Source organism: Drosophila obscura, unplaced genomic scaffold (genome assembly GCF_018151105.1).
Source record: "Drosophila obscura isolate BZ-5 IFL unplaced genomic scaffold, ASM1815110v1 contig_186, whole genome shotgun sequence".
In the NCBI taxonomy this organism is placed as follows: domain Eukaryota; kingdom Metazoa; phylum Arthropoda; class Insecta; order Diptera; family Drosophilidae; genus Drosophila; species Drosophila obscura.
The window spans coordinates 11,535,108-11,560,285 of NW_024542774.1; the positions used below are offsets into that span (position 1 = coordinate 11,535,108).

Genomic DNA, 25,178 nt, shown 5'->3' on the forward strand with positions numbered 1-25,178 from the left:
TGGGGTTACTACTTTTGAAATGACCCTCTTAATAGCTCCCCAATACAATTTCCTGTTCCTAGAATCTTCCAGAAACATGCAAATCTTATAAATGAAAAACTTTCCATTGTTACTTACAGTCAATTGAATGCAAACCGAGTTCAAATTACGAATTGTTTCTTAATAAATATGGTGGGTCTGGTTTCTTTTGATGAGTCCCAGTTGTGGTTTGGTTCGGGATTGCATAACAATCACCGTCAACTGATCGGTATGTGTCCACTTCAGAAGTTTTCCATAGAATCCCATAGAATGATCTGGGTCTATCACCAGATCAGGCACACGCTCTCGTGGGAGTCGTCTCATTTCCCCCCTATGGAACCCTTATCACCTCAGACACATCCACTTCCTGTTGCGTGGGTTTCCTTAAATTGCAATGGACATGTAACGATTACATTTGTATAAAATAATTGTATTTTGTGTGTTGCAAAGCGATCTGGTCTATGTATACAATGTATATGTAAAAATACTTAAAGCATTCGAATGTGAGAGTTGGGAAACATAGGGAATAATAATATAATAATAATCCTAGGATTAGGATAAGTTCACAGTGCTCTTCTATGTGTTGACTACATATGCGACTGGCTATAATTTTTGAGTAGAGATTGCTTATGCTAAAGTTATGTACACTTGTGTTAATTCGACTAATATGAATAGATCACGATAATCACACTCTAATACGCACAACAATTTCTTTGAGTGGAGCAACAAAAAAAAGCGTGTAATGTGCTTAAAATCAATTTGAAAGCAAGTGCAAATGATACACATATCACTTATAGGTAATACTGCGACTAATTGTCCAGAAACTCCCATTCGCTGGACGTGTTGGAATCGCTTGTGGCTGGAGTTTCCTTTCTCAACGGGTCTCCAGCCCTTCGAAAGTCTGGCAGAAAGCTCGTGTACTCCTCCTCGTCCGTATCATGCTCCAAGGTCAGTGTTGCTTTCGGCTTGCTCTTCACAAACTTTAGAGGCGCCACTTTGGGCTTGAAGGAAGCAGACGCACGAATTCCGTCTACCGGCTGGCCCGCATTGTAATCGTCGCCGGTCTCTATTTCTTGTGGAGCTGTCTGATGAACACTGGCCTCCTCCAGTCGCGTGGGATAGCAGCTGATCAAAGACTCAGTCAGCTGTGTCGTCTGAGCGTGGGCGGCACGCAGCTCTTCTTGGGTGAGTGGGGCAAGGTGCACCTCGGGCAGGTCCAGCTCGGCAGCCAGGGACTTGGCCTTGGCCGCCACTGTCTCTTGAAGTGTGGTCGGGCTCAGAGCGTCGGGCAGGTGCTCCGTAAAGGCGCTCTTCAAATCCAAAGGCGAGGCCAGGCCATTGCTGCACGGGGGTATAGAGATATCTTGGGTGCACCAAAATAGGGTAAATCCTTGAATACTCACTTCTCCATCTGACAGTAGCTGGCCTCCATTATAGTGGCGGCACTAGTGAGCGGCAGCTTCAACTCATGTGTCTCGTGGCCGATTTCAATGATGCCCATGCCACTGTTCTGCTTGCCAACAGATGTCTTGCGCTTCCCACTGGAGGTTGTGCCACTGGTGTGAACTATGGACTGCTCGAATTCCATTTCGCCGATGCGACGGAAAATCTCCAGGCGACGGTTCTGCTGAGCCAACGGCGACTCCACGGCCAGCTCAATGGGCACATTCAGATCAAGTTTCTCGACAGGCGGCAGCTCAAAGCATTCCTCGGCACTGTGCAGGGGCTCCGCTTGCAGCTCGAGCGGCGACTCTAGCTGGGAATAGTGCGAAGCGCCTAGGACAGGAACTGGCGGCGGCATCAACGGATTAAATATTACTTTCGCTGTCTTGTTTGGCGGCTCCGGCAGTGGAGCCAATCGCAGCAGGGAGCGCTCGCCTTCCAGAACAAAGATCTCCTTGCCGTTAACACAAAAGTCGAGAATCTTGCGGAATCCGCGCGCCACAGCCTCCACCTTAAGGCGGTCCATATTCAGTATATACAAAGTGGCATCGTCATGGGTCACCAGCAACGAGTCCTGGCCATCGTACAGATACAGCTGGCGGAAATTGCTGCTGGCCACGTAGGGCACATCGCCGTCTCTTTCTTGAACTACGGCTTGTGGTTGTGGCCTCGTGGATGGCTCACTGCGCTGTTTCGGGTTTAGTATGGGTATCTCCCACGTGGGACTGCGCAGCACAGCGTCCTTAAATAGAACGGTCTTGGACACATTTCCGTAGGCGTCCGCCATCCAGAAGCGCAGACCAGGTCGCCCGCAAATGAGCTGTGGCTTGCTATTGGGCAACTTCTTAAGAAACACGCCGCCACAGTCGATGAGCTGCTTGCGATCCTTCTTGCCCACCTGGGTGATGTGCCACTGTCCGGTTTGGACGTCGCGCTGGCACACGATACAGCGATAGAGTGTGGCCACCAGCAGGTGGCTCTGGTGCACGCTTAGCTGGACAATTTCATAGGCTTCGCTGAGAATCTCCACAGATTTGCTTAGGTGCTGAATGGGAAAAACATCGGGTTATTGGTTGATTCCCAAAATCCCTCTTACTCGTACACACCGATTGATAGTCGAATTCTGTTAGCACTACAACGCCTTGGCGGTCGCCGGAGAAGAGTTTCATGCCATTCTTCGACCACTCGCAGCAGCTGACCACACACCGGTGCAGGTCGCGGATTGTATAGCGTTCAATGGGCTTGCTGCGCGTACATGGCGCCACTAGATCCAAGTCCTGTGGCAGTTCCTTCTGTATCTGGAATATGCTGACTTGCCCGTTGGCGCATCCTGCTGCCACCATGTACTCCACCGAATTGACTATCTTCACGCACGTAATGCGTGTGGCAACCTGCAAAGCAAAGTGATTGTGTGCGGGGGAAGCACACGGCCAACGTTAGCCAACTTTATGAGTAAACGACACGCAAGGGACAGGGATGGGCCACTCAGATAAAATGCTTGAATGAGTCATAGACTAACCTCCGACTTGAGCTTCTGCATCTCGCCCGTTTGGCGATTGTACCAGAATACAATGCCCGCATCGCTACCCACAGCCAGGAATTCGTTTGTTGCATCGACGCAAGTCAAATTGAGATTGGCCGGAAAGAATCCCCGCTGCAGGCGAGCCGGGATGTGATCGATGATATCAGTTAGCGGGGCCCACTCCCGTATGGAGCACAATTCTTTGCTGTTGGCCATATTCTCGGCCTGGTCAATACAAAAAACAAACAAACCCAATCCTTATCCGGCTGTCAACAAAAAATACACACTTGGCTGAGCTGCCAGACGTCTGGAAAAAGGCCAGCGTCTCAAACGGTAACAATCGATAGCCATGAATATCGAATATGTTGGAAGATTTTAATATTAAAAAAAATTTCACCAATTAAAAATCGGATTTTTGGATTGTTCGTCGGGCCCGTGGTATACGAAAACAGAAGTGAGCGAATTGGCAAAACAAAAGCAGCCCCGCCCGCACCACACCACATTGCTCTACAACATCATTTTATACGACAGGCCAGGCGCAGATAAAAGTACAAAAGCAAACCCCCCTTGCTAGTCGTTTGGGGTAAAGTTCACAAGACCCATTGCCATCGGAGCGGAGCTACATACGACAGTTTTCAGCTGTCGCCATGGTCGACAACAATAATCTTCGCAGCGCTGTGATCAACGAGGCACCTTTACTGCCGCCGACGAGCATCGTTGGACCCGGATTTTCCAGTGGGCCTCCGCCAGACGCAGTGCTGCGCACACCCTACGCCGGCAATGTGCGCGCTCTACCAAACCTCGCCCCACCACTGCCTCAGTCGCCGTTTCAACAGACCCAATACGGATATGGCGGAGCCTATGGAAACAATAGCTACGCTGGTGGCTATGGCAGCTACAACACTGGAGCAGGATTCGGAAGTGGATTTGGAGGAATGGGCCAGTTTGGTGGCAGCTGGGGAGCTCCGTACAGGTCGTATGGCGGTGACTTTGGCGGAGGCTACAACAGATTTGGCGGTATGGGTGGCATTGATCCGGAGCAGCGTTTCATTCAGATGGCCGAGGCAAGTTCGCGGCCAGCGTTCCAGAGTATAGAGTCGTTGGTATCGGCTATTGGGAACATTGCCTCCATGCTGGACTCGACATTCTTTGCGTTAACAAGCTCATTTCGGGCCATTCTCGGCGTGGCAGCGAACTTTGGACGTTTGCGCAGTGTTTTTGCGCAGTTCTGGACAACATTTGCCATCTTTCGAGGTCTGAAGTGGATCTACAGAAAGTGAGTAGCAATCAAAAAGATATGGAACACCGACTCTACCGGAACTTACATACTTACAGGATACTTTTCTGGCTGCGACTGTCGAATTTGGATCCTTCTTCGGTGGCCTTCAAGAAGGCGTTTGCTGACGCTCTCAACGAGAACAATGCTCAGGCAGGAGGGGGGCCACAGCTTCCGCAAAAAAGAACCTCGCCCTGGCCGGTATTAGCCTTCATCAGCTTTATATTCACGGCCCCCTATCTGATCATGAAGCTATTGGGCTCGGTGACAAACACGGCCCAGGAGGAAGGTATGCCATATGCACATTGCACACTTGCTTTATCTAATCGCGAGCACTTTGCTCTGGCCATGTGCTAGTAATCTGGCCGATAAGCCGTGCGAAATGTCGAGATAAGCCGAGGGTATAATTCTTGTATGTTTTCTTTCTCGCAGCCCGCAATCCATCCAAATGGATCGCACCGATTCACACCCAGGCTGTGTACGATTTCACCGGACGCAATCAGAGTGAGCTCTCGCTGAGTGCCGGCCAGTCGCTCCAGGTGGCCCCCCGCGAGATTCAACAGACTCTCAATCTGCTCAACACCGGCTGGGCATTGGCCACAACAAATGGTCAGACTTCAGGCATCATTCCCATTAGCTATGTCAAATCGCCACAGCAGCTGCGGCAGGAGAATCAAGAACCAGTGAAACCCAGCCAGCCCCAACCTGAGCTGATGAATCTATCGGCAGATGCATTTCCGGCACCGCCGTTCGATCAACAAATGAACTACGACTTCAACTTGGCGGCCCAGCAACAGGCGCCCCTTGGCCCGCCCTCAACGTCAACAGCGGTATTTGAAGAGGGATTCGCTTGAGTTGGTCCAGCCAGCCGCGGCCCCGGTTCCCTGTGTACACCCCTTAAACATAGCCTTAGTTTAAGTATCTTCGGTTGACCTGTTGTATTTTAAGTTAACTTCCGCCTCTTGTAAGTATATTTCCGTTTAAGATCTTTGAATTTGTATGTAAGACTGCTATGCTATGCTCAGCTCTGCGATCCGATCCCAATGAACTAAAGTAAACTACAACAAACCCGAGTTCTATGACTCAGCCTCTAGTCACGCACTCAATGAGAAACTCGTTTCTAGAGTTTGCTGAGAAGGTATGCAAATATGGTGAAGGTGAAGGAAAATGTAGAGGTTTTCTTTGTTTATATCATATTTTACAATATGCAATTCACTTTATTAACTTGTCACTCGATCTGTTTGTCAGTTATACCCATTGCATGCATCAATATGCAATCCAATCATTAATTATTTCGATTTATTACACAACTACATGCTCGACACTTACATTTAAACGCATTCTATTTGACTTGTCTACTAATTTGTATTTGTATTTGTATTCACTTCTCTGTATTCACTTGAAGATTGTATAAATTCTGAAAATTTATATTTCGCTTGTATTGTTATTTCTAAATTGGTAGGTTGATTATTTTGCATGCATCCCATCTCCTTTTCTTTGTTAACAAAAAATGTTTTGGGGCTGCGACGTTTCCCACTGTTGGGGATGGTAGAATAAAACATATTTCATATGTCTTTGATGTCACTCTTGTATTCTTACTCGTAAAACAAATTGCAGCTCATTTTGGTTGTGTTTAAAATTGGGGTGTATTGTATTATGTAGAGACATATTTACCCATAACATGATCGCTTTCGCTTTAGTATTACCCAATTAAGGAGGATAGGCGGCAAAGGGGAGACTCGTAACAACTAAGAAGTAACATTTTCTTTTCGTTTGCTGGGGGAGTGAGGAGGCGGGGTAGGGGTTTTGCTTAATATGTGTCGTGTACACTCCGCTTAACTAGACAAAATTACTTTTTAAAAACTTCCTTCAGCTTAAACATAAATCTTCAAAGATACAAGGGAAAATGCGTATGCAAAACCATTCATTTATGATTTCCTTTTCCCCCATGTTGTTTATACGATAATTATAGCAATATTGTATAACTTAATAAAGTCTCATTGAAAGTTAAACAAAACCAACTGTGTGGGGTGGGGTGGGGTGATTGGGAGGCGGTGTTGGGTGGGATGGTGGAGGTTGAGTGATAGAGGCGAGCCGACAAGTTTAACCGTGTGGGGGGCGTGGCAAACCTAGCAAAGCATTGATAAACGTAAAACTAAATGTATCTTCTGCATCCGCAGCATCTGCATCCCCGTCCGCATCGGCCATTGCATGTGCAATGTGAGCGGCATCGTCAGCTCAATCTATGTCATCCTCCAGCTCGTCATCGTCCAGCTCCAGCTTGAGACCCTCACCAATGGTATGCTGTGTTGTGTTCTGTGACAAGCTCTGAGAATCGTTGTACACAGTGAACTCGGTATCCTCGTCGTCCGAATCGTACATGGTTTCCCCAGTTTTTCCGGCTCCATAAGCTAAAGTCGGAGACGGAATGGTATTGCCAGGTGTTTTGCGTTGAATTTGAGCCGATATGAAACTCACCTTCCACATATTTGGCTAGATTTGGTGGGACCCAAGTCTTCACACGCTCAATGTTCTCGGGCGTGCACTCACCCTTATCCAAGCCTAGAATGGTTGACAAAAACCAATTAGATTAGTGAACACTGAGGATGGGCGATTACTTACCCAAGCAGAAACCCATACGCTTGAGGACCTCAATATCATCATGCATTTCAAATGTCTTGTCAAATTTGAAGATGTATTCGGACCTACATAGTGCGGGCAGGGGATTAGAGTGTTGGAATTTGGTGGAACTAAGTGATGTTGGACTCACTTGTCGTTGGTCACGCTGCAGTTGATCTTGGTCGATTTGTGCGTGTTCACAATGATGAACGGCAGCTGACAGGATGCATTTGCCGAGGGCACCACGCCCTGGCTCTCATTCCGCTTGTTTCGCTCGACTAGGCCTTTGAATGCTACATGCTGCAAGATCATTTCGCGCAGCATATCACTCTTCTGTTTGATGCGCTCCCGCCGGAGACTATTCTCCTCTTCCAGTGCCAGAAATTGCTATGGAATTGTTAGAATTAGTAGAGATAATCCTAGGACTGTTGAATCGCAGGCTCTTACCTCCGCTGAGTTGGCAGGCAGCCCTATCCAGCGTATTTCCTTCTTATCCTTGGATATAACATTGATTGCCATCAGTACGTTGAGCGCATCGTAGACACGACGTCGGATATTCTTTTGATCACAGTTGCTGTCGTATGCATTGTTTTTCATTTCTTCGCTGACCAGGTCATCGGCCACTTCATTGTATGTGGTTTTGCCCTTCTCCTCAACCTTCTCGCACACCTTCATCGAGAAGTGGCGCAGACCCTTGCCGGCCTTGTCCGGCTTGCGTTTCCTTTGTACTGACGAGGATGAGGCGGACGTTGAGTGCATGGTGCTCTGTATGGCATGGCTGCTAGGATCAAGAGAACGTTCAGTTTAATTCCTGTTTTTCTGGCAGTCGCATCTGCCTCGCAACTTACAGTTTTGACTTCATTTTAGTTGGATTATTTGGCGTAAACCTCACAAAGCGTTCCTTTATCTGTTAATGCAGAATACACATTCGATTAGTGCCGCATGGAGTGGGGGTGGAGTGCCGCGCTACTTACCACGTCGTACATGCCGCCGCCCACGCTGGCCCCCTTCTGAGCAGACCCGGTTGTGTATGAAGTATCTGTTTTTGGTCAATGGATAACGCATGAGCACCGATCGAAAGGGTTATGTGTATTGTGGCTTACTTTCTGTTTTTGGAATGACCGTACCATTGTCCTGCAGTCGGATGAACTGTCCCTGATTGGTGGTGCCCTGTGGGGAATGTGAGATGTGAGTTCAGCGAAGAAGCTACCCTCCGATCCAAAGTAGTCTTACCATCTGACTGAACGCGCCCATGCGCCCAACGGTGCCAATGCCACTGCCATTGCCACTGTTGCGCGCGGAAGAGCTAGTGGCATACACTACGGAAGATTTGCCACTATTCATTTCGGACTTCACTTGTGCCGGCTTGCGCATTGTAGCTATTTGTCCTGGAAGAAGATAAATGCAGTTTCAGATTGGATTCACTCCGAAGAACTAAGAAATATTTGATAACACGATTGTGTCAATATCCCCACCACATACATACACATCAATTTACATTGGCATTCTTGTGTGTTTGTATGTGTGTATTCGACTATCGTCGGTGTGCAGCCCTCGCTGTGGGGCGAGTGTAGTGAAAAGAACGAGCGCGCGCAACTGAAAACGACTGCAACAACAGTAAACCAGAAAGCACATATTTCAGAAGCAGAACATTAAGGGTGCATATAACACACACACACAAACGTGTGCCATGTACATATATGTATTCACTCTGGTGGAAATCGCCTCCTTTGGCAAGGACGAGGATGCAGCAACAACCAGGTAACCAGATCGCTTAGGGTTGTTGAATACATAGTCAAATGTTCATAGTACATATACATTACATATGTATGTACGCACGTATATTAATGGAACCGCCAAGTTCAAACCAAAAGATTGGGGCATGCAGAGAGTAAATTCCGAAATTATGAAGAAATTTATTTATATTTTATATGGGTATTCGATAGGGAGTCATCAGCAGGGTATAATTAAGAAGAGGTGAAGTGCTAAATATCATTAATATCGATATTTTTATAGTCACTTTTGTCACTACTTTTTCAGTCGCTGTTCGACTCATATTTTACAATGATCTGCAAATAGTTCGATTTTAAGCCATAGATCATAGGGAGACCATAACGCTGTGAGAAAAAAGGTTTTAAAAATTATGTAAAAATCATAACCAGAACTAGAATCGAAACCTATAGGGCCAGATTAGTAGTATGCATCCCTGGCTTTCCACCTTTACCTTTGTAACCGGCTTTTTCTAAGCAATTCAAGTTTTCTACATCAGCTTCGTTCGATATGATAATTATTCACCTGCTGCCTGATATTTGTATAACCATAACAACAGAGCGAGTGGTCAAACTCCCAGAACAAGCAGACCCGCAAGAGGGTCTGGGAATAATAAAAATATCTGCCAACTCTCCTCTCTCTCTCTCTTACACACGGACACAACCAACCTTCAAATGACGCACACAGTGGCTTAACTACAGGCATACACGCCTCGGGTCAGCCAGCGGGGCATAATGGGGATCGGCAAACTTGAATTCTGAAAATGTTTGCACTAGATTGAACTAATATACCCTCTACTGATACAACGCACAAAAATACGAAAAAAAATCCTGTACGAAAGGATTCACTGTAATTAGTAGTGGGGACCGTGGTTCGATGCTCATTCATGCAAGCATCAAACACATACACGTGTATACCAGTCGCTTACACATGTTTGATGTTTGCCCGTTTTGGGGGTTTTGCTTCTTTTTTTTACCAACGCGATTGTGTGTTTGTGTGTGTGGCATTGTTGTTCTTGTCTCTAGCCTTGTTCTCTCGTTCTCTCTTTCCCACTCCGGTCTTATTCCGACTGCGTGACACATTGCGGAATGTCACGCAGTTTTTATAAATTTTCTTTTGCTTCTACTCTTATTCAAAATCATGATTATTTATAACTGCGAATGCACATATTGCAGGTTTATGATGCAAAACTTTCATACTGAATGCGTTAGCAGCGCTTCGACGACCGCCTGCGGCTGGGGCTGCAATCAGCTGTTGGCTGTCCGATAAAATAAAAGTGGGAGAATAATAAGTCCATGAATGTGTGCGTGTGTGTGAGGGAGCGCGCCAACTGGGCGATAGCTGTACGGTAGGTGGAGTGGGGGCAGAGAGAACACACCGATTTTGGTACTTCTAAAGCAGCTCTCTCTCTTTCGCTCTGCCTCTTTACCCTTTAGTTTATTTTGTTCATCCTGTATGCATGTTATGGGTTTTCAGTTGTCCTCTACTTGTTTCTCGGGCACTAAAAACGTATCAAACGATGAATATTGTCAGCAAAAGAAACCCGAAAAAAGAAAAGATGGCGTTTTACGCTCCCCATGCAACTTTGTAGTATCGTATCGCGCCCGCCTCCATATGTGCGTGTGCAAGAGTGTGTGGGTACTACTGTTCCGTTCCTCTGCCCCTGATAATACACACACACACACAACCAAATAGAATGCTCATTAATCAAGGCAGCCTCGAAGTCCTTCCCCGTAATATGGAAAACCGCCAAGGCTCTTCAATTGCCACGGAGGAGATAGCGAGATATATGGGAGGGAAACTGGCGCCCCACCACTTACCGTGCTCATCTTGAAAGAAGAAATTTACTTCGTTCGTTTTAGCTACACCGCTCGCTGCTGCTGCTGAAGAGTTATGCGCCATTTTAGGAGTAGCTTGCTGTTGTTATTGTTATCGTGGAGCACACTCCTTTCATAGAAAACCAACCAGGTAGGCAGGTGCAATAGTGTCGACGTTGCCGCCTCTCGCCGGTGCCCCGCACAGATAGAGATAGCCGACTGTTGCCTCTCGCCCACTCCTCTCACTCTCGCCCACTACTCCTCACCACACTGCTTTGCTTTCGGGCTGTCACCTCCTAGAGGGCCGCCAAAAAAAGAAGTCTTGAATAGCAAAAAGCACGTAGCCGCAACGTGTGTATGGGTGGCTTAGTGTGAGTGCTGTATTCGTAGTTGGTGTGTATTTTTCACTGCACTGCACAATTGAAACACGTGTGTAAATTTAGTCTTTGCCTACACTTTTATGCACTCTTAGGGATCGGTATTAATGGGTACAAAATTCGTTGTAGCTCGAGTCAAAATGGCGAGCGCGAGCGCATTTTTGTTCACTTCCAGCAGCACAAGAGCATTTTTTCTTGTCACACACACACAGCGGCGGCCGCAAAATTGCTTTGGTGCCTATTTTCGCTGGCGATTTTCGCAGACTAAACGAACTTCGATTTTCACACACAATATCGCAAAAGATTCACCGAAATCGACTCTTTCGCGTGGTGTGATTAGTTTCGAACAATTTGTATTTTTTAACGGAGCACGATATGCACAAAATTTCCACCAAGTCGTTGCTTTTTCGTTTTCATGTGGGAAAGGCAGTGCAGGCAGTGTGCGGGTGCGAATGAAATGGCAGACGCTGCGCGCCAATTTACGCATCAATCGAGCTCAGTGTTGCAAGCAGCTGGTTTCCGAAACCGACTCGCAACACTCTCCGCAAAATGTAAACAATGCATTTTTTGGTATTTTGCGTTTGGTATTTTCAACAAAACAAACGCCGATCGCTCGCATTCCAGGCATCCCGACGACTTGATGACGGATGAAGATGATGGGGTGGGAGGGAGCTTAGGACGAGGAAGAGGACGATATAATAGATGCGCCCGAACAAGTTTTGGCATAAATACATAGAAATACTAGAAGAGTTATTTTTTACGGGGTTAGGGGAGGCTATTATATTTTGGTATTTTCCGCTTAGTCTTTTACGGTCCCACCGCGAGTCAAATAATAAATTAAGCAGAAATTTGATGATAAAAAAAATGAATAAGCTAGCTTCCAATAATAAGCCGAGAAGAACACCCAAGAAGATTTAACAAGTCTGAGTGAAAGGAGCTAGCTAGAACTTGCTGCAGAAGGCAAAGCAGAGCGAGGCGAGGACACTATCGACTCCAGACAACAACAAAATGGTCGATCGTGTGGCAGCTCTGTGCAATTATAATGTATTGGAGGTGGTGTTTTCCTACCTGGACCTGAACGACTTGGGCCGCTGCTCTCAGGTGTGCATACATAAAAATACAAATGTTATATGTGCTCTTATATACGAGGGCCTCTTCACCTCTTCTTGGCTTCTTACACTTATGCAGGTATGCAGGAGTTTTAGAAACTTCCTAAACGACGAGAACAGCGAAGTGTGGCGGTGGCATTGCCTAAACAAGCTTCCAAAGGATGTCACCAAATCTGAACTTCTGTCGCCCGTCCCCACCTACAAGACAAAGTTGCGAGCGTTCTTTCACTCGTGGAATCCCAGCGATTGCTCGCGCAATGTGTACATTAAGCCAAATGGATTCACCCTGCACAGGTAAGATAGTTTGATTGTAGCCTGAAAGGATATTATTGCAAAACTTTTGGGCTTTCGTTGTTAGGAACCCCGTGGCTCAGAGCACAGATGCTGCAAGGGCCAAAATCGGCTTTCGACACGGTCGCCATGCTTGGGAAGTCATCTGGGAGGGTCCACTGGGAACGGTAGCCGTAATTGGGATATCAACGAAGGAAGCGGCCCTGCAATGCCACGGCTATGTGGCCCTCTTGGGGTCCGATGATCAGAGCTGGGGCTGGAACCTGGTCGAGAACCATCTATTGCACAACGGCGACATGCAGGGAGGTTATCCATTGTTGAACAATGCGCCCAAATATCAGGTGGGCGAGCGGATACGCGTCATATTGGACTGTGATGATAATACTTTATCGTTTGAGAAGAACTACGAGTTTCTGGGCGTGGCCTTTCGAGGTGAGCTTATCTGGTGGTTCTTTTGTGATTTGTGATGCTCATTGCCAACTATTCTTCGTATCTGGTTTCAGGTTTGCCCGATAAAAAGCTTTTTCCCACAGTATCTGCCGTCTATGGCAACACTGAGGTGTCTATGGTCTATTGTGGCACTCCCCTAGACGGTTAGCTATGTCATAAGCAGATGCAGTGCAGCCTTAATTGCGTACAATTTGTTTAACAAATTCAATGGATCCATAATAGATTTATACCTAATCTGTACATGTAATCTCAATTATGTCTTCAATCATTCCCGCATACGGCTCAGTTTGATATCTTAAATATAGTTTCTAGGTTCTTTTTTGTACAAAAATTAAGCATTTTGTTGAGTTTATACCACGCCACGCCAAAGTTCAAATCCACCATCGCACACTATCCTCGAACGGCAACAATTACGTTAGTTATACGAACCAAATGAATATATTATAGCAGCCAAGCCAACCAATTCCGCAATGTTTGTATGTACATCCTGATCCAAGACATTTGCACAAATAAAACAAAATAATGAACTAAACGAAAGGTATTACCTATACTCCTACATGTATATTTGTCCCCATGGCCCAGGGTGGCTTACGTATAAGGTTTCAGTGCTTAATCTACTGTTTGGGATTGTCGCCAGTTTGCTTGACTTTGGCCCAATTGTCCTCATCAAACAGATCGTCGAAATTGTTGTAAAAATCGGCATGAACATGTTTATCATTGGTCATCATCATGCCAGTAGCGCCGCCAGACTATAAAGGCAGTGATAGTATAATTTCATCTTGTCTGATATCAAACATCAAACTCACCTCGTCCATTTCCATGTAGCCGGGGCCCTCAGAAAACATCTCATCGGCAGCTAGAGAAGGCTTCATATTGAGATCCATTGCTGGTTGGATTGGAATTTAATTATTTGTTTTCGTTTGTTTATATCAAAGTCTTCTGTGAAAATTGCCAGTGTTGCCAGTTTAAGAAGAAGACAGCAGGGTTGCAGCTAAACCAAACCATCGATATATCGAAATCTTTTACACTAATTTAAAAACATTACAAAGTGCTAAAAAAATGTAAGTTTATCGTCAGGAGATGATTTTCTTTTAGTGCGTTTAATTAATTTTCTAGACTTCTAAATCCTCTCCTCTGTTTTTTCTCATACGGTTCTCAACCGGCACAATTCGACGGTGCTATCGATGGTTTTGTTGCCAAGTGGCAGCTCGCTTAGCTTCGCCAAACAGCTGTTTTCACCGTCAAAAAATAAATAAATATTGCAGAAATGGTGCGCGTGGGACTTCAAATATCTGCAACATTGGAAAACATAGATAAAATAGAGACATGCCATCCAGATTATCCATTCTTCGTGAAGCTGACCTGCAGCAACTGCGGCGAGCAGTCGGACAAATGGCACGACATAACCGAATCGGAGCGAGTGCAGCAGGATACTCGCAACTCGGCCGGCTCTAACTTTTTCATGAAGTGCAAAATGTGCAGCCGGGAGAACAGTATTGATATTGTGGAGAAGTCGAACGGTGAGCGTCCATCCATTATCTAGAACTTCCACTCACTGATTCTCTCTCTGCAGTGGCCTACACGGCGGATGATAGTGGAAAACTCAAGACCATCGTTATCTTTGACTGTCGCGGCCTGGAACCTGTTGATTTCTCACCCCGCACCGGCTGGAAGGTTTTCTCCTCCGAAAATGGCCAGTCTTTTGAGGACGTCGATTTGTCCGAAGACGACTGGGTGGAGTACGATCAGAAGAACAACAACTCCGTTGGAGTCTACGAGTTTGCCTCAAAGTTCGTCAAGTTAAAGAAGTGATCAGTGATTGTTTCTCCTAATTCAATATTGTGAATAAATACATACGATACGCTCTCACTCTCCCAAAACAACATAAATAGGATCTGCTCTTTCGATGCAGAGAAATGACGCATTTTACAGATGGTGAAAGTAAACAACAATCTTTCTCTGGTTGCAAGAGCAGGGAGAGTTTCATTCGCATTACGCCAGTTCAGTTCAGTTCTCTCGCAATGTCGTTGTATTGATTTTAATGCCGGCTACTTTTATTTTAGAATGAGAAAGAACAGCGAAAGATAGCGTTCTAGTAGCAAAACGTTTGTGCCCTTCTGTTTGCGTTTGCATGATGATTTGAGACATTTTAGTATTTCGCCAGACGTTGCGGTGAGCGGTAATGGAACGAACGAAACGGATAAAATCCCGGACCGAAACAACAGGCCGCCAATACTGACAGTTGAAAGTAATTGGAGCCCCAATCACTGAATGTTGAAGCATTAATAGCAACTGTAAAACACCTGTCAAGTGCGATAATAGCGGGTCATCGTGTGGCAAGCAGAGCAAATGTGAAGTGAAATAATTATATTTTGAGGTTCGTAAGTGCATCGTTAAATGGACCCCGTACCGATTAGATAATGGGAGGGCCCCCAGCTTATCGTCTGGCCTAGACCCTGGACACTTAGTCAATGCACCTGACCAGTTGTCAAATGTTCCCACCAACTCGATGAATTAATAAGGCATGCGAATGCTAATAGTTGCACTTCCACCCGACCCAAAACCCCATCCGGATCCCAGACTAGGCGCTGGGCAATTCCCCCCATGGCTTGGCTTTTCGCTCGCTCATCCATTATTCAGCTGTGAATCTCAATTTATGGCCAGCACGCATCAATCATTTATCGCGGGCCTGGGGGGCATCTCCAACCCGATGCATTCTAGACTTTTGCTTACTTTACCGCTGTGTGGCATGCAACAATTCATCTCAATTGGCCACGATTGGATTGCATGCATGCACAGTCATATACATACATATATGTACTTAGTGTTCGTTTCAAGAAGCTGCCACCATTCATTGATCATGAAGCATATGTACTTGTAATTAATAAGTTGCTAAGATGTCACACCATCTGCCCCAGCCAGGGATCTCGACAATACGATACCCAGTAGTCAGATGCAAATTACAAAAGGATCCGAGCTCTTCTTGAACCCCAAGTATTGCTGTTTCTACGGCTTTACTTTTAGATGATAACGAAAAGCATATTGCTTAAGACACAAAAACAATTCGTTAATCTCTAGCAGAGTACATACGTATATCAACCGATCTACAAATTTGACTGAGTAACGTCTTTGATAAGCCAACGCACAAGTGTACAGAATAGGATGTAACACTCAATTCCTTTGAACCCCTGTAGCCGGTATAAATAAATATTCTATAAATATATAATTATGTATTATGTATATATGTATCTTCGAAGATTCCATTCACATACAAACACCACGCTCTCCTCAGGTCTTCAAGAGCAGGGCCTTTGATGTCTGACTGAACAGATACGCCCTATATACGACGCATCGCATGACTCTGGAGCAGCGGCCAAGTGACTTATTATTGAACAAGTATCAAGATATCTACAAGAGATATTTTCTGGGTAAGGGATAAAATGTCACATTCAGCATCTGGACCGGCAACAGACGTATTGGACTTTGATGAAATACTCAATCAAATTGGGGAATTCGGACGCTATCAGCGGCGGAACTATCTGCTTATCTGTCTCCCGGTTCTCTTCGCCGCTGCAAACAGTCTGTCGTATGTGTTCACGGCTGGCACGCCCACCTATCGCTGCTACGTACCTGGGTGTGACAGCATCGAGGCGCCAGACTACCAAGCCGACTGGGTGCCCATAGCGGTGCCTGGTACTTGGAACAAGAAGGGCTCCTTTAAGCCAGCCATCTGTGAACGATATGTGGCCAATGAGACGAGTACTTTCAGCTGGGAGTCTCTGCAAGCGGAACAATGCACGGCCGCTAACTTCACACAGGAGAAGGAACGTTGCCTGCAGTTCGTGTACGGTAGCCAGGAGCGAACCATTTTGCAGGAGTGGCAGCTGATGTGCGAAGAGAATGCCTGGAAGCTGGCATTTGTGGGAACGACACATTTTGCGGGTCTGGTGATCGGTACCGCGTTATTCGGTTACCTTGCCGATCGGTGAGTCTGATCAATCCACTCTATCCCACCCATTCAGTATCAGTATCTCCGGTTCATCTCAGATTTGGACGCAAGCGCATATTCCTGTTCTGCATCCTTTTCATGGCTGTGACTGGAATAGCGCAGGCCCTGGCATGGGATTACATCAGTTTTCTGAGCTTTGCCCTGCTAAATGCCGTTGGCACCTCCGGCGTGTATCCGCTGGCCTTCATCATTGGCGTGGAGATGGTGGGTCCGAGGAAGCGGGAGATGTCCTCCATTGTGCTCAACTACTTCTATGCGGTGGGCGAGGCCCTGTTGGGGCTGTCCATGTTCCTTTCCGATTGGCGGCAGTTGCAGCTGGTCCTTTCCATACCACCGCTGATATTTTTGGGGTACTTTTGGATTGTGCCGGAGTCGGTGAGATGGCTGCTGGCTCGCAACCAGCGGGAGAAGGCTGGCGTGATTATTCGGAGAGCGGCGGAGGTCAATCGCCGGGATATTTCCATCGAGTTGCTGGCCAGTTTCAAGCAGCAGGAACTGGACATGGAAAGTACCGCCTCCGATCAGAAGGAGAAACAGGAAAATAGCCAAATTTGGCTGGCCGTCAAGGAGGTGTTTGCATCTCATATTCTGATCGTTCGCTATGCGAACATGCTCTTCATTTGGGCCGTCAATGCCATCGTCTACTACGGACTCTCCTTGAACTCGACCAGTTTGAGTGGCAACAAGTATCTCAACTTTACCCTGGTCTGCCTTGTGGAAATCCCCGGCTACAGCTTGGCGTGGGTACGTTCCGTTTGAGTATCCCACAGTTCCAAAATTGACAGGTCCATCTTCTTTTCACAGCTGTGCCTGCGGAAGCTTGGCAGACGCCTGGCTCTGTCTGGATCCCTGCTGCTCTGTGCGGTCACATGTGTGGCCAGCGGCTATTTGACTATGAGTAGGTGGTGTACTTAACAATTTAGACTTAAGCTAATTCTTATGCGATTTCTGTGCATGCCCGCAAAGTAAAAGTCGATGGGAATCCCAGCGGACTTCGAGGTGAGGGTAAATGTTGGTGGAGTCGGGCCCACCTCCTTGTTTGTTTGCATATCGCTTTAGTCATGGTTAATGTTTGCCTATTCTTGATTGCGAATAATGTTTATTCTTCTCCAAATCCATCCAAGGGGCCAACTGGTTAATTGTGTCGCTCTTTCTCATTGGAAAGCTTGGCATTACGTCCTCGTTCGCCGTCATCTATACGTACACCGCGGAAATGATGCCAACGGTGTGTGAGAAGAACCTTCAAAGTGTCCCATTCGATTGACATACATTCTTCTGCAGGTCATACGTAGTGGAGGCGTTGGCGTCATGTCCACCTTTGCTCGCTGTGGAGCCATGCTGGCTCCCTTTGTGCCGCTGCTGGTAGGTTTTTCGTACATTCAATCCAACCGTGTTTGCCATCCACGCATTTTCATCCACGCAGGGATCATACTACGAGCCCCTTCCGCTGCTGCTCTTTGGAGCCGTCTCGCTGATGGCTGGTCTCCTCTCGCTGCTGCTGCCGGAAACCTTTCACATGAAGCTGCCCGATACGGTGGGTTTCGGAGGTACCCTACGATATTATATTGATATCTTATCTTACATACATTGCAGGTGGAAGAGGCCATCGCTTTGGGCAAATAATAAAGGCAGGCAGTTGTTGTAGGAGCCATTCCTGCGTATACAATCTCTCATCAATTAGACTTAAATTATATAATTTGATTAATCTTAGGACTGTACACGTTAGTAAACGTTTGCACACCTCGTATGTAACAAGTAACAAGTGTCTCCAATCTCCTGCTTCTTATGTATTAATCGCCAAACAGACCCTCAAATAATTGACGATCTGCTATGTTGCCAAAACGATTCAACAACTTGTAGCGCCTTTGGGCATCACTCCGCAGGGTAATGGACAGAACGAATCTCAGTCGGCTCGTTGATCCCCGCTCCCAGCTGGGCAGCAAATCATCGGTCTCCACCAAAGTCTCAACGCGGCGACCCCAGAAATCCACATAGGCCAGCTTCAGCATGTCCTGCTGCTCGTTGATGTAGATGAATCCAACGAGATTTGTCGCCGCATAACTGGCCAGGGTTAGTGTTATCAGCCCGCTGACTCCTATGGCGGAATAGATCCCTAGTGCATCCGTGGCAACGTGCCCGGCCTGTCCAAGAGCAAAGGCAATGGGCGCCCCGGCGGCTGTAAGAGCAGCCTGATAGATTTTGAGCTTATTAAATGCAGCCACCAGTCGTATTGATGGCAGGCTGTAAATGGTTCGCCATTCCGAAAAGGAAGCGTCGTCGTCGAGTGACGCTGTTCTCCCGGCAGCGGGTTTAGTTGTGAGGCGGCGTTGATTTAACTGTTGTATCGCTGCAGGCACAGATGCACTTGGGCATCGTACTTTTGTTATATGAGATCTGCACAGTTGCCGCAACACTAAATTTAAAAGGATTTAAGTCAAAATATCAACAAAATCTTATGTAAAAAATCGTACTTGCGTTGTTTTGAAAATAAGCCTCAATCAGCTGTGCAGCTATCGATGACACACGTGCCAGTACCAGTGCTGCCCAGCAAGTCATGATATATAGCCGCCATTTTTGAATTTCAGCAGGCGCCATGCAGAGTTCCATGACGTCAACTTTTCGCACATTGAGCATTAGTTTAATTATAGCCAAAGCCAGATGATTGCCCGGCGAGCAAAGAGAATGATCAATAAATAATTCGCTAGCACTGAATATCAGTCAGCGGCCAGTTCTCAGCGTTCGCGGCGGCCCTTCTGCGGGACAGACATTTCGCTCGAATTGTATCCAATCCTCCAATTGCGTAGTATGTATTTTCTGAGATAATCCATCATAGCACAGCACCCGACATACGTACACCAAAAAAGAACTTGAACTTGGATATAAATCACTTCTGGCATTGTAGTGCGAGGTCAAATCATTTCTGAAGAACACATTTTGTGAGAAAAAAAAAAGATTGTCACTTTACAATAATTGCAATAACAACAAAGGGGACCCAAAGAAAGAACCGTTTCGTAGCTATTTTTAGAGAATTTTTCGTGTGCTTAGAATAGTCGTGTGGTGTGTGACATGAACATGCATATGCATTGGAAAAAAAAAGTGTTGCACTCATCCTCATCCCCGGCCAAGGTTGGGGCAGGACAAGACCTAGTGTCAGCTTTGAAAATCCATAGCATATCATCAACAAGGAGTACCGTTCATTATTGAAATTTTTGTAGGACATGTCGATGGCATCGCTGGGTGTCAGCGGGATCTTTATGGTCGGCTGCTGTGTTGCTGCCCAGATTGCACGCCTGGCCAGCCGGCGCTTGGTGACACGGGAGGGAATTGTGCCCATTCTGGTCAACGAGGCGATAGCCGCCGCCGAGCTATGTGCCTGCTGCTTCGAGCTGATCATAGGTGAGTGAGGAGGAGTGGATGAGTGGTGCATGTGCGATGGACTCGAGTGTGGGCTAAGGTTTTGCCGTTGCCAGTGGCTGACAATTTTGGCGTCGCCGCCTATGCTGTCTGCCTGTTCGTGCTTACGGTGTGGTGGGGCAAGGTCTGGGGCGACGCCTCCGCGTGCCCCTACACCCACATGGAGGACGTGCTGGAGGGGCGCACCAGCTTCAAGGAGATGGCACTGTGCACATGGGCCGAGCTGATGGGCGGCTGCTGCGTCTATCGCATCGTGCAAGTCTTCTGGTGGCTGGAGTTCGCGGAAACCCACAAGGGACGGGCCTTCGAGTCCTGCAGTGCCGATCTACAGGTCAGCCCCTACCTGGGGGCCGTGATTGAGGGCGTGGCCACACTGCTGTGCCGCCTGGCATCGAAAACCCTCAGCGACAAGGAGCCCAAGTTCGCCAGCTACATCGACTCGTTCATCGGCACCAGCCTGGTGGTGGCAGGTAAGCGTGCGCCCGCTTAAAGCGTGCCTTCCAACTGCTGTCATCTGTTCTCAAGTAGTTTACGCTTTCAACTATGCCCTGCTTGCAGCCTTCAACTTCTCCGGCGGCTACTTCAATCCGGTGTTGGCCACCGCCCTCAAGTGGGGTTGTCGCGGCCACACCAACTACGAGCACATCATTGTCTACTGGATTGGTGCCTGCGTTGGTGCTGTGCTCTCGGTGCCGATCTACAAGCTGCCTATAGTTCGACGCTTCCTGCTCGGCGAGGATAAGCCAAAACAGGCCTAGGAGCATCCCCAAGGCTCTGAAATGGGAACGGGACGGACGGGGCTATCGAGAAGAAGCTATAGAATATGTTGGATTTCTTATTTACCTTATACACTTGCACATGCACATTTGTTGTAACATTTCGATATTTCCTAGAGAATTTGTACATATTAAAACCTATGTTGAGCGTATTTTCCTGTTTTATCTGTTTCGCTATTTTATCTGCATACTTTCATCATTTATAGCCAGTGGTCGGGTAGCATAAAGAGAGCTTTCAACAGCTCTGAATCTAATCCGAAGGCAGTCTTTTTATTCCACATATAAAGTGCCTAAAAATGGATCACAATTCAAAATATATCAAGGTAGACTTTAGATTGGCTGTCAAGAGGAATATAATATATAAATATATATATAATATACATTACATAGCATTACATTAATATTAGCAACTGTGAAAATGTTTAAGATCCAAAAGGTTTTTTGCATTCTGGAGCTAAAATGGGGAATGTTACTTATTGGAATCGTGGAACTAATACTGTGTGCCTGTCTCGCTGGGATTTGCAAGGGTAAGTGGAGTACATAGTATTCTCCTTCTTCAAACAGTTCTTCATGGCACTATCTGTTTAGGAATGCACGTGGAGATTATTTACTATCTCAGTATGATTATCTCCCTTCTTCACATTATCGCCTGTATAATGCTTTTGATATCCATTGGCGTGGTATGTGTCTTTGATCAATCATTAAGCTACGATATGCATTATTGAAGACCCATTTTGTTTTTTATGTGATTTTCAGCCTAAGAAGGAGCTGGTGATTCCCTACGTGATAACTGGTATCATACGATTCATTGTCCTTTTAGTGGGTATCATTTGGCTGGTGGTTTACGGATTAACTCATAAGTTCTACAATTACCAACCAATCCACACAGAATCCATTATTGTGATGTTGATATCTTTGAGTAAGCATGTTTAATATCTAATTTCTGGCCTACATAGTGCTCTGCTTTGGCCCACAGTTATTGCCGTGTACTTTTGGTTATGCGTCTACTCATGGTTCAAGAAACTCGGTGGCTCTACCCCAATTGATTAAACAGCCAACCATCGGTAGCTGCACAATCCTGGACCTTGACAAACCATTCTCAATACTCCAACTCCAATACGACAGAGATGAGTCTCCAAACAAACTCATTTGAAATTCAGTCGCCAAAATACATTAAATTGATATGCAAATAATATCACTCGGTGCGGTACCTTGTTTTTTCTATGTATGTACACCAGAGTCGTATTTTGAAGGATTTGCTTACTGTTGTGGTGGACAGACTTCCTGGTATCCAGTATCATCTGAAGGATGGTAGCACGCTCCATCTTCTGTAGTCGATCGGTCGAAGATATAGGCACAGAAAAATCACGCGCTATTGGTTTTCAGGGCTTAAATAGCGAAGGTAGATAGAAGGTACGGCACTTTTAAAGGGTTCTTATACTAAATAATAATTACCATGACTGTTTAATAAGCATCCAAGCCCTATAGATCATTTACATAATATTAAATATGGAATTAATGCGATTGCATCAGATTGAATCGACCGCCGCCGAAACAATAAAAAGCTTTTTCCAATCTACCAATTAATTTAAGCCTTGCTTTTCGTGCAGTTACCAAAGTTTACACCAAAAGGGAATCATACCCCAGCCACAAACAGCAGATAGGCCAGAAACAGAGTCACCTCCGTGCTTAAAGGGCACTGCCATACCTGTTGACTTTGCGTTGCGCCAGAAATATGTTCATTCATACATATCCCAGAACCTTGTGACGCTGAAACTTTGACGGGAGTAAACTCCACAGCGTAGCTGGAACTGGAATTGTACTCATCCAATTCTAATTTATTCCCAGTTATCCACAAGCGGTTTAAGATCAATTCGAACATTTATTAACAAACATGCACCACAGAACTACAACTAGATCACTGCTCCCCCACTTCACGTCTATGTACAGAGGACTGGCCCCATAGGCTTCGGCCTCACATCTGGCGAGGCATCGACAGCAGGCCACCGGCGGCAGTGGCGCCCAGGAGCTGTCGCACCGTCTGCAATTCGTCGCGTAGGGCCAGCACTTGAGCCCGTAAGATGGAGTTTTCCTGCTCCAGAAGAGCGGCCCGAAACGCAATGCGATCCTCTCGTATCTTGCGGGCATCCCGGGACTTTTTCGCCGCCTCGTTATTCCGCTTCCGCCGCTCATAGTACTTGGCATCCTTCTGAGCATCAGGAATCGGTCGCTTCTCGCCGCGGGACCGTCGGTGCAAGAAGCCGGGAAACATGCCGCCCACAACGCCCACACGATGATTCAACTCCATCAGAGGGAACTCCAGGGCATGCAGCGCGTGGTTGGGCGGAGCAATGTACTCGAAGGCGGGCAGAGTGGACGCAGCAGCAGCAGCAGCTCCGGCGGAGTTCTTGCCATTGATCAGGTTGGGAATACTGAGGCCCTGCAGGCGTAGGCTGTGACTGTGACTGTGACTATGACCGTGACTGTGCGGAGTTCCAAAGGAATACAACGATTTTTTCGGTTCAAATTCCAGCTCCATTTCGCTGTGCAACGATAGGGTTTCGGTCACGTCCAGGATGGGCGATTTGCACGGCGTGGACGGAGGTGCCTGTGCCTGCGCTGAAGGCGATGCGGGGGAGTGCATCCTGGCCAACATTCTGGCGATAAGCCTCGGACTTCCGTACGCGCCAACGTCCGCGGTGTGTCTGAAAGCGGAGCTCTAAAAGCTTGATTCCTGGTCTGGCGACCACCTGCCTCGTCTGATAATTATAGGTTCCTGTCACACAACCCCATCCGCATCCCCCTGGCAACCCCACCACAGATAGACGATTTGGTTGGGGACCCCGGCTAAGTTCTAAGCCAGCCAGAACGCCCTCCCGTCTGATTCAACCAATCACGCAATGTTGACGGTAATTATTCGTCAAATACATGACACTTTTCCACGCCGACTGGCATTTATATTGCTGCCCGGTTACAAGGACTTCATATAACTGGTTAGTGGGATTACACCCGCCCATTCCCCGAGCCCAGGCAGCAGTCCGTTGACCACATGTCGCCCTGATTTACCCACCCGCCTCGGCCCTAGGTTATATATGAGTTGGCCAACTATTATGCGGCGCACGAGCTGGTGGCAGGGGCAAGGACCGAACTGAACTGAGCTGAGCTGGCCAATGGGAATGGCCGAGGCTCGGCCGTCATTTTATTGGGGAAAGTTGCGCCGATAAGTGGATGTAATGGTATGTAAAATGGGCGGACTAGAAACGCTCAAGTTAATGCCAATCGATTTTTGCAATCAGCTATATCTTTCACTATCTTTCCCAGGAGGTGTAACTCCAAAAAGCTCGCCAAAAAGTGCAACGTCAGACCGCCTCGACTCGGATTTGACGAAGCCTTCAAAAGAAGACATCAACCGAACAAATCCCAACTCCAATTTTGATCCAGCATGACTCTCCAGAATGCGCCATACTTTTCATGGAGGAGTATCACTCAATGATAGAATAGAAGTCCCGGAACGCTACTATTAGTGTCTTCGCCCGCGTGTCTTCGTTCAACCCGTTCATGTGCCCCATTTCGTCCCGTCCCGTCCCATCCCGTGCCGTGCAGTTGAGAAAGTGTCACCTGTTTGTAAAGGTTAATTGGCAGTTTGAGCCCCGGGCAGCACATCGTGGCCGGAAGTTAGACGGCAAAACAGTCGCATCCTCATAACATTTCATAAGCTATGCGCTAATTTATTATCTGTGGGCAAAAGTTTTGCCACAGTTAACCCTTTGACTGGCGTGGCACCGAGTTATGTCTACTATTATTCGATGTCTTTTATGGCCGGGACGTTCGCCTAACAATGGGTTGAATCCGGAATCCGGAATCCGGAATAGAAGGATTGCGTGCTGGGGTGACATGTCTGATCGAATGGAAGAAGGGGTTAAGCATACATATTTAAAAAATATACATATGTAAATATAAATATAAATAAATATATGTAATATAAATATACATAAGTACATCCAAAATGTCTCCTTAGCTAGTAGACAAATCTATAAATTGCCTGCCACATCCCCAAGGACCACGACTAATGCAATGGGAGGAACCCTTCGGACACAGACTATTTTACTACGAGTATTAGGCAAATTACCAGGTAATAAAATACCCCGTACCCCGAAACATGTAATTGTTTCAATATTTGTACTCTATTCTACTAGATCAATAATTGGAGAGCACACCGAAGGGACACACGACACTCGACCCCGACAAACCGTTAATGACACCTCTAATTGGATGACATTAACGCTG

General features: G+C 46.7%; 11 protein-coding genes across 17 annotated transcripts; 6 read left to right on the plus strand and 5 right to left on the minus strand.

Annotated features, from left to right (window-relative positions):
• Positions 1–427: 427 nt before the first annotated feature.
• Positions 428–3,283, minus strand: LOC111078530 (WD repeat-containing protein CG11141). The gene is made up of 4 exons (XM_022373248.2): positions 2,981–3,283; positions 2,568–2,852; positions 1,422–2,506; positions 428–1,359 (listed from the first exon to the last, which is right to left on the minus strand). The coding sequence occupies exons 1-4, from the start codon at positions 3,197–3,199 to the stop codon at positions 828–830; spliced, it is 2,121 nt and encodes a 706-aa protein (XP_022228940.2). The 5' UTR covers positions 3,200–3,283; the 3' UTR covers positions 428–827.
• Positions 865–5,838, plus strand: LOC111081760 (probable peroxisomal membrane protein PEX13). Of its 2 annotated transcripts, XM_022377900.2 has the most exons (4): positions 865–3,437; positions 3,515–4,259; positions 4,319–4,548; positions 4,692–5,838. In XM_022377900.2, the coding sequence occupies exons 2-4, from the start codon at positions 3,631–3,633 to the stop codon at positions 5,111–5,113; spliced, it is 1,281 nt and encodes a 426-aa protein (XP_022233592.2). In that variant the 5' UTR covers positions 865–3,437; positions 3,515–3,630; the 3' UTR covers positions 5,114–5,838. The 2 variants fall into 2 exon arrangements, with proteins under 2 accessions (XP_022233592.2, XP_041449190.1); XM_041593256.1 differs by having other exon boundaries at positions 865–4,259.
• On the minus strand, positions 5,449–11,299 carry LOC111078533 (transcription factor Dp). 2 transcript variants are annotated; one of them, XM_022373251.2, is made up of 10 exons: positions 10,469–11,299; positions 8,112–8,266; positions 7,982–8,048; positions 7,853–7,917; positions 7,727–7,785; positions 7,326–7,659; positions 7,030–7,265; positions 6,882–6,964; positions 6,738–6,821; positions 5,449–6,670 (listed from the first exon to the last, which is right to left on the minus strand). In XM_022373251.2, exons 1-10 carry the CDS (start codon positions 10,548–10,550, stop codon positions 6,498–6,500), a joined length of 1,338 nt encoding a protein of 445 aa, XP_022228943.1. In that variant the 5' UTR covers positions 10,551–11,299; the 3' UTR covers positions 5,449–6,497. The 2 variants fall into 2 exon arrangements, with proteins under 2 accessions (XP_022228943.1, XP_022228944.1); XM_022373252.2 differs by having other exon boundaries at positions 5,450–6,670; positions 7,326–7,656; positions 10,469–11,298.
• Positions 11,300–11,642: 343 nt separating this feature from the next.
• On the plus strand, positions 11,643–13,224 carry LOC111078494 (F-box/SPRY domain-containing protein 1). Its single transcript, XM_022373197.2, has 4 exons — positions 11,643–11,943; positions 12,031–12,245; positions 12,310–12,674; positions 12,746–13,224. Exons 1-4 carry the CDS (start codon positions 11,851–11,853, stop codon positions 12,838–12,840), a joined length of 768 nt encoding a protein of 255 aa, XP_022228889.1. The 5' UTR covers positions 11,643–11,850; the 3' UTR covers positions 12,841–13,224.
• Positions 13,108–13,661, minus strand: LOC111081763 (COP9 signalosome complex subunit 9 homolog). 2 transcript variants are annotated; one of them, XR_002608661.2, is made up of 3 exons: positions 13,499–13,661; positions 13,238–13,441; positions 13,108–13,179 (listed from the first exon to the last, which is right to left on the minus strand). XR_002608661.2 is itself a non-coding variant. In XM_022377903.2 (2 exons), exons 1-2 carry the CDS (start codon positions 13,574–13,576, stop codon positions 13,307–13,309), a joined length of 213 nt encoding a protein of 70 aa, XP_022233595.1. In that variant the 5' UTR covers positions 13,577–13,661; the 3' UTR covers positions 13,216–13,306. The 2 variants fall into 2 exon arrangements, 1 of the variants encoding a protein (XP_022233595.1); XM_022377903.2 differs by lacking the exon at positions 13,108–13,179 and having other exon boundaries at positions 13,216–13,441.
• Positions 13,662–13,841: 180 nt separating this feature from the next.
• On the plus strand, positions 13,842–14,596 carry LOC111078495 (UPF0587 protein GA18326). The gene is made up of 2 exons (XM_022373198.2): positions 13,842–14,212; positions 14,266–14,596. The coding sequence occupies exons 1-2, from the start codon at positions 13,960–13,962 to the stop codon at positions 14,502–14,504; spliced, it is 492 nt and encodes a 163-aa protein (XP_022228890.2). The 5' UTR covers positions 13,842–13,959; the 3' UTR covers positions 14,505–14,596.
• A 228-nt stretch (positions 14,597–14,824) lies between these two features.
• Positions 14,825–18,497, plus strand: LOC111078491 (organic cation transporter protein). Of its 2 annotated transcripts, none has more exons than XM_022373194.2 (8): positions 14,825–15,069; positions 15,950–16,677; positions 16,740–17,445; positions 17,506–17,599; positions 17,826–17,926; positions 17,983–18,063; positions 18,125–18,235; positions 18,295–18,497. In XM_022373194.2, the coding sequence occupies exons 2-8, from the start codon at positions 16,133–16,135 to the stop codon at positions 18,322–18,324; spliced, it is 1,668 nt and encodes a 555-aa protein (XP_022228886.2). In that variant the 5' UTR covers positions 14,825–15,069; positions 15,950–16,132; the 3' UTR covers positions 18,325–18,497. The 2 variants fall into 2 exon arrangements, with proteins under 2 accessions (XP_022228886.2, XP_041448766.1); XM_041592832.1 differs by having other exon boundaries at positions 15,985–16,677.
• LOC111078493 (transmembrane protein 186) lies at positions 15,931–19,865 on the minus strand. 2 transcript variants are annotated; one of them, XM_022373196.2, is made up of 3 exons: positions 19,173–19,865; positions 18,443–19,114; positions 15,931–18,383 (listed from the first exon to the last, which is right to left on the minus strand). In XM_022373196.2, the coding sequence occupies exons 1-2, from the start codon at positions 19,333–19,335 to the stop codon at positions 18,492–18,494; spliced, it is 786 nt and encodes a 261-aa protein (XP_022228888.2). In that variant the 5' UTR covers positions 19,336–19,865; the 3' UTR covers positions 15,931–18,383; positions 18,443–18,491. The 2 variants fall into 2 exon arrangements, with proteins under 2 accessions (XP_022228888.2, XP_041448768.1); XM_041592834.1 differs by having other exon boundaries at positions 15,932–19,114; positions 19,173–19,863.
• Positions 19,399–21,043, plus strand: LOC111078492 (aquaporin-11). 2 transcript variants are annotated; one of them, XM_022373195.2, is made up of 4 exons: positions 19,399–19,504; positions 19,917–20,097; positions 20,172–20,585; positions 20,644–21,043. In XM_022373195.2, the coding sequence occupies exons 2-4, from the start codon at positions 19,920–19,922 to the stop codon at positions 20,871–20,873; spliced, it is 822 nt and encodes a 273-aa protein (XP_022228887.2). In that variant the 5' UTR covers positions 19,399–19,504; positions 19,917–19,919; the 3' UTR covers positions 20,874–21,043. The 2 variants fall into 2 exon arrangements, with proteins under 2 accessions (XP_022228887.2, XP_041448767.1); XM_041592833.1 differs by having other exon boundaries at positions 20,674–21,043.
• Positions 21,044–21,233: 190 nt separating this feature from the next.
• On the plus strand, positions 21,234–22,081 carry LOC111078499. The gene is made up of 4 exons (XM_022373201.2): positions 21,234–21,418; positions 21,480–21,571; positions 21,648–21,810; positions 21,868–22,081. The coding sequence occupies exons 1-4, from the start codon at positions 21,310–21,312 to the stop codon at positions 21,939–21,941; spliced, it is 438 nt and encodes a 145-aa protein (XP_022228893.1). The 5' UTR covers positions 21,234–21,309; the 3' UTR covers positions 21,942–22,081.
• Positions 22,082–22,759: 678 nt separating this feature from the next.
• Positions 22,760–23,547, minus strand: LOC111078498. Its single transcript, XM_022373200.2, has one exon. The coding sequence runs from the start codon at positions 23,545–23,547 to the stop codon at positions 22,867–22,869; it is 681 nt and encodes a 226-aa protein (XP_022228892.2). The 3' UTR covers positions 22,760–22,866.
• Positions 23,548–25,178: the final 1,631 nt, after the last annotated feature.